The sequence below is a fragment of the Phalacrocorax aristotelis genome, chromosome 9 (assembly GCF_949628215.1).
Source record: "Phalacrocorax aristotelis chromosome 9, bGulAri2.1, whole genome shotgun sequence".
Taxonomy (NCBI): Eukaryota; Metazoa; Chordata; class Aves; order Suliformes; family Phalacrocoracidae; genus Phalacrocorax; species Phalacrocorax aristotelis.
Window position 1 is genome coordinate 11393522 of NC_134284.1, and position 11204 is coordinate 11404725.

The 11204-nt window shown below is 46.8% G+C and overlaps 1 protein-coding gene across 1 annotated transcript; it reads right to left on the bottom strand.

Moving 5' to 3' along the window:
* Nucleotides 1-223: 223 nt before the first annotated feature.
* CLEC14A (C-type lectin domain containing 14A) lies at nucleotides 224-2182 on the bottom strand. The gene has a single exon (XM_075103441.1). It carries the CDS (start codon nucleotides 2142-2144, stop codon nucleotides 888-890), a length of 1257 nt encoding a protein of 418 aa, XP_074959542.1. The 5' UTR covers nucleotides 2145-2182; the 3' UTR covers nucleotides 224-887.
* Nucleotides 2183-11204: the final 9022 nt, after the last annotated feature.

Here is an 11204-nt window from a genome sequence, read left to right on the forward strand (position 1 = left end):
TGTGACTAAAAAGAATGGGATTTGCATGATGTATTTGGACCCACATTAACTCCTCTCACAGTTCAAAGTTGTCAGCATCTTGTCTGATTGTAAGGGAGCCACATACCGCACACCAAAGGCAGGTGGTGTACTGATGCACCTTAGGAGGAAAACTAACTGAAAAAATTGTTGCTCTGCTACAATAAAAATGAAGATTATATGAAGTAATGAACATAGCAGTGACTTATGTTTTAAATCAGCCTTTATTCTCTCCATCAGCTGAAGTAAAAACCTGACTCCCCCTTAATCTCCCACTTCCTCAGCAATTTAATGGCCTTCCAAGTATAGAAATGCTCTTCACTTTTAAGAATGTCAGTCTGAAAGCATATGGGTCACAGTTTCCTCCAAAATTATGGCAGTGCACCTCTCCAAACATTCCAGCAATTAGAAAGAAAATGAGAGCCTCCAAGTACCACTCAGGCAAAGACTGACTTCCAAATTACAAGATGTGATCGCTCAAAGTGGTCCCCTTAACACTCGCTCCAAGCAAGGCACCCGAAGAACGGTTTTGGAGAGGATAAAAACCCGTGACGGTTGCTGCTGCAAACAAGCAGTCGGACAGGCTGTTGTGTTTCTATTACGCTTATGTCAGCACCTAAATAACTGGTTTTCATCCCGACAAAAACTCTTGACCGCCCCAAGCTTCAAACCCCTGAAAAGGGGGTTGCTGCACACCCCCACGTCTGACAATCCGCAGGTCCTGCTCAGCCATGTCCCACGGCGCCTCTTCCCCGGCTCCCCGCGGCAGAGAGAGGGGGGTCAGCAGAGACGGGGGAGCCAGGGCTGCCCCGGGGTGGGACCTGCCGGTCGGGGCAGCCCCGACGGACGAGGCCCCGGCCGCCCCGGGGCTAGTCGCCGCCCTCCGCCCCACTCGGCTCCGCGGAGCCCGCCTCCGCCTTGCTGCCGGCCTTCGGCGGCTTCTTGTCCCCCCGGCCCTCGGATTTCTTGCTGAAGCAGAGCTTGAAGACCCCCATGACTGTCATGACCAGGATGACCAGCACCACCACCGCGATCGCCACCAGGATGAAAACGTAGTTGGAGGAGGAGGGCGGCGGAGCAGCCGTCTCGACTCCCTCGCCGGGCGGCCCCGCTGAGCCGCCGGGTGCCGGGGCGGAGGGGCTTTGCCTGGCACCCGGCGTCTCCGCGGGGCCGCCCGCGGCGGTGGTGGCCGCCCCGGTGGCCGCGCAGGGCGTCCCGTCCTCTGCCCCCTTCCAGGCGAAGCCGCCCCGGTGGGGCTGGCAGGTGAGCTGCACCTCCCCGCCGGGGCACGCCACGCTCAGCATGGTGCCCGGCGGGCTGAAACCGGGTCCAGCGCTGCGCTTCTCGAAGGGGAGGCGGTAGTCGAGGCGGAGGGCGCCCGCGGGGCTGAGGTCGGGGCAGGCGCCCTCGTACTGGTACTTGCAGACGTAGCCCTGGCTCTCCCGCTGGCAGATCTGCTCCTTCCAGCCCCAGCTGGGGCCGCCCCCGGGGGTCGCCGCCCCCAGGTGCAGCCCGGCGCAGCGGAGGGTGAGGCAGGACTTCATGGGCTCCTTCACCCACCGGCCGAGCGCCGCCGGCACCTCCCGCGGGGCCGCCCCGTCGCCGGCGCCCTCCCAGGAGAAGCCGCGGAGCGGCTGCCCCTCGTCGGTGCAGGCGGCGGCGTTCCTCTTGAGCCCGACCCAGAAAAGCGAGGGCGCGGGTCCCGCCGTCTCCGCCAGCAGCCCCAGCAGCAGCCGCAGCTCCGCCTCGCCGCTGACCCAGGCCAGGCCGCCCCGCTGCCAGCCGCAGGCGCTGCGGGCCTTGTCGTACGAGCCGTTGGCGAGGTGGGCGCTGAAGCAGGCGCCGTCGGGCTGGCAGCGCACGGCGGCCCGCGGCGGCGGGGCCCGGCCCAGGGCGCAGGCCGCGGCCAGGAGCAGGCACCAGGGCCCGGCCCGCCTCATCCCGGCGGCGCGGCGCGGCGGGCCGAGGGGCGCGGGCTTGCCCCGGCGGCTGCGGCGGAGCTCGGCCCCGGCTCGGGCTGGCCCCGGCCGGCCGCGCCGTCCCACCCCAGCGCCGTCCCCGCGCCCACGGCCCTCCCCCGGGCCCGCCGGAGGAAACGTGTCGGGAGCCAGGGTTGACCTCAGCATCCTCCGTTTGTTGGCGGGCGGGTGACGAGCAGCTGCCTGCGCAGCCAGGAGGCGCTGGCCGCGCCCGGCGGGCGGGCGTGCAGCCTTGGGGCAGGGCAGGGCTGGAAATCCCGGTGCCTGCTCCGCTGTCGGTGGGGCTGGAGTGGGGCGAGGGCCAGAGCCGCAGCGGTGGGACCGGGGTCACGGGCCCCATCCGTGTCCTGGAGACCGGTCTCGCCAGCGTGGTGCACATCGCTTCCAGGAGAAAAGCGGTCCAGCTTCAGTGACCACTTCTGTCAAGGATGGAGGTTTCTGGATTAGGCAAAACTGTGCAACCGACCCCTGAGCTCCTGATACACAAGGCAGTTTAACACAAAAACTGATTCAGCTTGCAGTTTTCAAGCAGGTGGTCTAAATGCATGACACGTTAGGTGCCTGTGCTGACGTCCCGTAGGCTGATCTTAAATGAGTTTGATCCACTGCGACTGTTCTTCCCCAGGCAGTCTATGTGTCACCTCGTTTTTGTACACCTTACTGTGCTGTCTGCTGTTACCTCATGTGTACGTTCAGATACAGCACATGTCCGAGTCACTTCCCCAGACATTTTATGTGGCACGAAACTTAATGCATGTGTTTGCATTTCATTTTCCAGCTTTCACTTTGGAAGAATCCCTGTAAACGATTTTGATTTTGTGAGTGCGGTATAATACAAATTCGTAGCATTTGAATACCCAGAAAAAAAATGGAGAAAAAAGCAGAAAATAAATAATCTATTTGAAATTAAAAAAAAATTTGAGGACCATCAGTAGTTACAGTCTATGGAGGTGTGAGTTCTATGGTCTTTGAGCGAGGCTCCAGGTGGACTTAGTTCTGCACAAACTGCCCTCCCTGCTCCAGTACACTAGTAGGATCTGCATCTGTTCAACCCTTTGTTAAGAATTTAATTTCTCTTCGGAGGGGATAAATGTGGATGACAAGTCGCATTTGGGCAACTTGTGGCCGACCTGCACAGGTCTCATTGACTCCAGGCCTGCACTGAGATACAGCACATTTTCTCTGGACATCTCAAAGAAGAATTGGAAAGATGGGTGTGCTGATACACTGTGTGAAGAAACTCTGAAGCACAGCCTATTTTCATAGTGGATTCTAAATAGTCAATTTTGTAAGTTTTCCAGCTGGAAACTGTCTCGATGGACAAAGCTTCTGTTGTTGCCAGCGCATTGCCAGAACTGCAGTAAGCCCTGCTGAAGGAAATCAAAAGCTTAGAGTTACACTTCTCCACTTGCCTCAGACCCTGTGTCCTGGGCAGCAGAGAACGCAGGAAGCATGCAGTGGTCTCTATTCGCAAAATTCCTCTTTTTTTCATTAACAGAAGAAGGGAGAAGGGTAAAGGGGAAAAATACCATCTGTATAAGTTATAGACAAAGTAAATCCTTGGTACCTGGTGTATCTCCTACGTACAGTATGCATGTTGTTAGAGACAATGTGCAAGCCATTCCTGGTTTTGTCTGCCTTCTCCCTGAACACTTGATGACAAGAAACTGCAGCTTGATGGAAGCTGCTTTTAAACTTCATTTTCTGAGAATATTTTGGATAGGCTTGGCATTCTTATTTCCTAGCTGAGCACAGAGGACACAATAAAGCAAAAAAATAAGATACTAAAAAAGAGTAAATTCTGGTTTCCCTTATTGTGCAGTTTGGTGAATTATAAATAATTAACTCCTCCCACCCTGAATAAAGTAGACTTTCAAGCATTGTTTATGGCTTTTCAAGTATTCCAGTACTTGAAAGGTGGCTACAGAGAGGATGGAGGTTCTGTCTTCACAAGGAGGCACATGGAGAAGACAAGGGGCAAGGGGTACAAGCTGCATCAGGAGAGGTTTTATCTCAATATAAAAAAGAATTCTTTTACACTAAGAACAATCATTTACTGGAACAACTTCCCCAGGGATGTGGTAGAGACCCTGTCACTGGAGGTTGTCAAGATGTGATTGCACGGTGTTCTAGATAGTCTCATCTAGTCTCTCCTTCCCACAAAAGGTTGGACCAGGTGGTCTTTCAGAGTCCCTTCCAGCCTAGACTGTTGTATTATCCTATGATTCTATGATAAGTAGAATGATTTAAATACTTACTTCAGACCCATTAAAAACTACAAGAATAAAATATCAGCCTCTCCCCAAAATATGCATCTATTAGTTACTTTATTTTTGCTTTGGAGAAACATATTGCTAAATGCTCATAAGAAATTCTGTTTGTCACAGTTGTAAGAGTTAACAAAGCAACACCTTGAAATACATTAAATAGAAGAAGTTGATTAGGGATAAACTGGATTCACACATTCGTAACTGGTTTTAGGCAGATCTTTACATTCCATTGGTATTTTGTTTCTCTTGGTATTCAGCAAAAAGGAAACTGCAACAAATATTGCCTATATTCTTAAAATGTTTATATTTCAAGAGCAATTAAATGACTTTGGTAAAAGTAATAATGTTAAATTTGCTACATACAACTGGGAATGTAAATTTGGGTGCCAGTAGACTTGATTTTATGGAAAATAGGTTTTCATAACAAAACAGGAACCTGTTGATTGAATTCTAGATGAAATGAGAATTTTGGTTATTCAAGGTGTAGAAATAATATAGCCACCAAAGTCAAAATATGTGGTGTTGTAGCAGCTATGTTTTCAGAGCTCTGGTGCCTACTGGGATTGTCACTCCCACGTTTGTTCTTCTCTGTGGTGCGTCAGGACAGAGGCGCCGAACCATGTGCCTGTGCAGGTGAGCATGGGGAGATCCTCGCCTCGATGTCTGCCTACGCCCTGAGTTTGAAAGATGTGATTCAGTTTGCATCAGGACGCTATATGGTCTAGTATTCAGTTCTGTAGTTCTTCACTGGATCTAGCCTTCAATGTACCTAAACTAAATGAACCATTCCTTTAGCCCTTTGATGTTTCGTGATGATGTAAAAAAGCTACACTTCTACAAAGTCAGCTTAGTATCTTGAGCCATTTTCCCCAGAAGTGGTTGATAGGTTTGGGAGAGAAGAGAGGTTGCCATAGCTTTACTACTGCTGTCTTGCTGGGGAATGCTGACAAGGATTTGCCTAATATGACCCTGCAATCCTACAGCTTTGGTTTGTTTTCTCTTTCAAAATGGTGTTCATTTATTATAGCTGAACAGAAACTAACTTTTATACATAGAAGGAGTAATACAGAAGCCCCAAAATTTCCATTTTATACTGAAAACCTAAGGCTCTGTCCCTGGGGAAGAGAATGCAGTTCAGTCCATGAAAACATTTGCTCTTTTGCTTCTCTTCCCAGCTGTCAGCAAGGGCATGATTTGAGTGGTCTGGGATGGCCTCTCCACCAGGTGATTGATGGGTACCACCAGCTCGTTTCACACAGGCCATGCCTTTAACTTCCTAGGCTATGTTTGAACCAGCAATTTAGAAACAAGGGGTGCCCCAGGTAGTCCAGTCTCATCGGAGGAACTCATACCGCACCGAAAGGTGAGAACACTGCATGCCAAAGCCGAAGGCTTTAGCCAGCAGGAATTAGAGAAGGTAGTTGTATTTCTACTTGGTCTGCCTGTATATCTGCTCTTCTCTCCTACGGCTGCCCCTGAGGGTCCTGCAAAATATTTTAATAATAATGGGTCTGCTAGATTGCCATAAAACAGCTTTTCCTCTGGGTTTGAATGTTCTCCTGGTTCCATTCTAGGTAAATAATAAAACATTTTCATTAAGTGTCTTCATGGGGCTTTTCCTGAAGACATCCTTTCTTGAAAGAGAGGATTAGGTACTCACACACAAATGCTGGTATCAGTCAACACGTGAGGCACCTGAACTTCTGAGTATAAATAGGACGTTATTATATGAATGTGAATGTTATATGACTGACTGATGTATAAGTCCTAATGTAGCTGTTTTGCTCAGTAGTAAAAGCATTGTTTAGTTGTAGACGTTCCTTAGGCTTCTGCCTGCAAGATGTGAGCCTTTGAAAAAACCATGGCTTGCTTTAATTGTAATTTTACTAAGACCCATTAGGTTTTTTTTGTTTCATTATGTCAGTGTATCTGTCTCATAATATGTACATTTTTACTAAGGAGTAATGAGAGAAGGGCTGAATTAATTAAGCTACTTTTCTCTTTTAGAGTGGATTCTTTCTTGCATTCAACTGCTAGGGCCCGAGGGGGTATATTTGCATTAGAACTAGTCTCACAGAGAGATCCGGTATCCTCTTCTCACTGAGATCTGTGTGTTGTTTTGCAGAGCTACGTGGATGGGGCAATAAAAGAGATCTGACTGGCTGCGAAGGGGACAAGTAAAATGCTTGTGTAACACTGCGAAGCATAGGGCACTAAACTGGCTGGTGACACTTCTCATCCCCATTGAGGACAGAGGAAGAGATCTGGAAATGGATCTGTCTACCCATTCTGCCACAAACCTGGAAAGTGTCTAATGGCAGAAGCGGCTACAGCGTCTCTTTCCTGCTAGCATGAAGGAAGGCTGCTTAAGGTGCACCTCCCTTTATCACCTGTCCTTTACAGGTGAAGAAACCTATTGCAGTCTGTTGCATGATACAGATTTCTTTGGGGTTGGAAATTTTGGAGAGGGAGCAAGAAAGGCAGTAAAAGATCAGTAGTCTGGCAGCACTGGCCGTTTGCATGACTCCAGCCTTTTAGCTTGCTGCAACCTTGCGGAGTCTGTACCGGTTGGCAGTGGAGAGGCTGCATTGTACCTGCGGGCTTGCTCCTTCCCCCTCATCCCAACTGATACCTCTGCTGGATCCACACACCCTCCTGCTGAATTTATTGTGAGTAAAGTTAAAACATATTCCCCGTCTTTCAGTGCTCTGCTGAGAGATAGGCAATAATTTAAACAACCCAATGGAAACAGGCATTTTGAAAAAGTGAGAATCACTGTTATTGGATGGCATGCCTCAAAAATCACAGGTTAAATCCTTTCCTCACTCAGTGCTTCATGAAATTGATATCTGCATTTACAAAGCAGTTTATCAAATAACAAGGCAGCCCTATGTTTCACATCTAAGTTGTGTTTAAGCAAAGTATATTCTCACTACAGGGTTATATTCTTCTTTAACAAAGTACCTAAGTTAAAAATCAGACCCCCTTGAAGCCAGCGAGGACTATCTCATTTCAACAGTGTGCCAAGATTTCTCATTAATTTCCCTGCATTCAATCAAACAAATTATAACAGGAAGTAAAAATGCCAGATGGAATCTGGCATGCTTTTGTTACTTTTCCAGGGAAGAAGACAAGAACCAAAATAAGAATTTCTGTCTTACTGTAACAACTTGCATGATCGTAAGAATTTAATTATTCATTTCTCAAAAGGACTACATAGATAACAAGGTTTACACAGTTTGGAAAAGATAACCCAGCAGGGGTCATGCAAGTTCCTGTCTACTGTAATAACAATTTCCAATGACGTTATCACATAGCTGTGGATTTTTTTAAAAACAAGGAATAATATTTAACTGCTGTTGTGAACACAGTGGTATATCCATTATGTTTATTATATGGACAGAAAATATAACTAATGCCGACCTGTTGGATGGACTGTATTAGGAAAAACAAACAAATAAAAAGATGTGGCTGTAGCATTACCCAATATGTGTATGTTCCCCTTAAAGCCTGTTCAGTTTAGATGTTCGTGTTTCCATTACTAATTATGCAAGAAAATAATGTATTTTGTTAACACTTCCATTCCTCTTTAATGAGTTATTAAGAAAGATTCCAATCCTGTAATTAGCTAGGGGATATGAACTCCAGAAGTCTCGAATCAAACACTTTAAATATTTTCCAAAAATACTGTCATCTATAAATATTTTTTTATTCTCACTTTAGCCCACTCTCCTTTTTTTGTTGACTGGATAATTCATACTCATTCTGTCCCACCCTCCAAATTCTTCACATCTCCTGTATTATGTAGCACTGTCTGGTTGCCCCATTTGAGCTTCACGTTGATTATGTGTTGGCACAAGAGGCGTCCACAGGAACTGGAGGTAGGGTATGGCCATAAGTTACAGTTTGCAGTTAACAATGTCAAAAAAAAGCAAAAGCACTGAAATGTGTCATGGTACGATCGATCTTCCCTGCATCATCTTCTCTTTTTTTATGTACCTTGCATAACAAACACCCAGCAGTGGTCAAGCTTTGACTGGTTTGATATAGTTTAGTGGTCCATGCGAAGTGCCCACACACTGGAGAATCTGAGCTTTCAGTTGTGTTTATGTGTGTGTACCTGTATTTAGATGTTAGTATGTATATCCATAAAACAGAACAGAACAGAGCAGCACAGCATAGCGTAGCATAGCATAACACAGCACAGCACAGCATAGAATAGAATAGAATAGAATAGAATAGAATAGAATAGAATAGAATAGAATAGAATAGAATAGAAAAGAAAAAGGCTGAGAGTAGACCACAGGGTTGGGTTCAGGGAGTGGAGAGCTGCAGCACAGAATAAAATGACCAGGCAGGAAGAGAGGGAGTAGACACAAAAAAGAAGAGGATAGGGAAGGAATCAAAAGAAATGACAGAAGTAAGATCATTCACCAGTGTGGAAGTACCAGAGTGGCAGAGGGAGCTGAGGGGCCACGTCCCTCCTGCTGCTGCCCAGTGTGGCTCACGTGTGGTATGTGAGGTGATGGTGGTGACCGCAGGTGTCTTTGCACAGCTGGGCAGCCCCCCCAGCAGCCTGAGGTGAGGTGGTGCAGGGCAGTCAGCATGGAGCATGGACAGTGACAGCTGAAATGAAAGGCAGTTACCCCATAAAGACGGCATCCAGTTCTTCAAACATATTCTTTTAGGCAGCTGTGGGAGACACACTGTTCTGAGGGACATTCATAGACTTATAGAATCATAGGATGGTTTGGGTTGGAAAGGACCTTAAAGATCATCTAGTTCCAACCCACCTGCCATGGGCAGGGACACCTTCCACTAGACCAGGTTGCTCTAAGCCCCATCCAACCTGGCCTTGAACACTTCCGAGGATGGGGCATCCACAACTTCTATGGGCAACCTGTTCCAGTGCCTCACCACCCTTGGAGTGAAGAATTTCTTCCTTATATCTAATTTAAGTCTACCCCCTTTCAGTTTAAAGCCATTAGCCCTTGTCCTATCACTACATGCCCTTGTAAAAAGCCCCTCCCCAATTTCTTGTAGGGCCCCTTCAGGTACTAGAAGGCTCCGGTAAGGTGTCCCCAGAGCCTTTTCTCCTCCAGGCTGAACAACCCCATATCTCTCAGCCTGTCTTCATAGGAGAGGTGCTCCAGCCCTCTGATCATCTTTGTGGCACTTCTCTGACTCACTCCAAGACATCCATGTCCTTCTTATGTTGGGGGCCCCAGAGCTGTATGCAGTACTGCAGGTGGGGTCTCATGAGAGTGGAGTAGAGAGGGAGAATCACCTCTCTTGACCTCCTGGTCACGCTTCTTTTGATGCAGCCCAGGATACAATTGGCTTTCTGGGCTGTGAGCGCACACTCCTGGGCCATGTTGAGCTTCTCATCAACCAAGACCCCCAGGTCCTTCTCCTCAGGGCTGCTCTCAATCCATTCTGCACCCAGCCTGTATTTGTTCTTGGGATTGCCCTGGCCCATGTGCAGGACCTTGCATTTGGCCTTGTTGAACTTCATGAGGTTTGCACAGGCCCACCTCTCAAGCCTGTCAAGGTCCCTCTGGATGGCATCCCTTCCCTCCAGTGCACCAACTGCACCACACAGTTCACAGCCTTAAAGCTACTTTGTGGCTCAAAGGCCATCCTTAAAAAGCCTTACTGTCAGAATGAGTTTGACACCTTCTTTATGCCATTTCCTTTCTAATCTATAGGGACGCTATCAGCAGCCTCTGTAAACCATAGGTTTTAGAGGTCTGGGAAAATGTCGTGTGCAGTTCTGATGTCCTCCCCCATAAAAAAAAACAAAAGAGAAGAATGAGATATTAATTCCGATTTACTTATATCCTATTATAGGCTTCTAATCTTTTATCAGGTTTAGACCTAAATAAAACATTTTTGGAAATTAACGAATTTTCATTTGAAGTGAGAAACCCCTACATTTTTAGTAACTTCCTATAGAATTGTAATTATACAACAAACTTCTGAGACTGGCAGACTTTTTGGGTTGAGGCAAAGTTTCCTAGGGAAATAAAGTAAAATAGAAGGAAATCTAGTGGTAAAGAGGTGATTTCACTTCCTGGCCTTTTGCCCAGACTGACCGTTTAAGAGTGAGTCTTGAAGTATTTGCTCGAAAATGGGCAAGGGATACAGACTAGTAAGAATAAATTCAAGAGAAAGCAGCTGTGAGATGGAGAGGCAGCAGATGCTTGTCTACACAAGCAGTTAATTCAAAATGAAAAAAATAAAAGGAAGGAAGAATATTCTGAGCCTAGTGAAATAATTGTTGTCATGGAGGTTATGGGAGGTAAACATGCCTTTTATAGAAATATTTATTGCCATTCTTTCTGTGAGACTGGCCAGACTAGAAAGGTTTCAGTTCACTTTACTGATGCATTTTCTCCCTTTCCCCTTTTAAATAATGCCCTTTCTCCAAGCATTTCCTTCTCGAGAAAGTCACGTTTTAAATGTTCCTCATTGTTTGCTTGCAAAAGATGGATGGAGACACTTTAGATTATTTGGATACTATAGAACAGGGAGGATCTTGCTGTATGGCTCGTAGCTTTTCTCCTCTCCTCTCATGGTAAAAAGGCCAACACTGCTGTTCTTTGTTAAATGTGTGTTCTGCAGTATTTGCTTTTGGATCCTGAAATTTTGCATGACATAAAAACCACAAGGAATTTATCTTTATTCTCTGAAAGAAGTCCATTTTGAAGCAGATAGGCTCTGGAAACAAAATTAGTGTCTGCCTATGGACTTCCCACACTCCAGGATGCAGGGTATTCAGAACTGAGGTGTTATTATGTGTCTAACTAAAACAGAAAAAAATTAAAATAATATTTTAACTAAAGAAATGCTTATTTTCCAGAAGTGGCTTATGGTCTAAGGTAACGGACTTGTCATACCTGTATTTCTTTCATGCTAAAATTAAAATCCTAGCAGC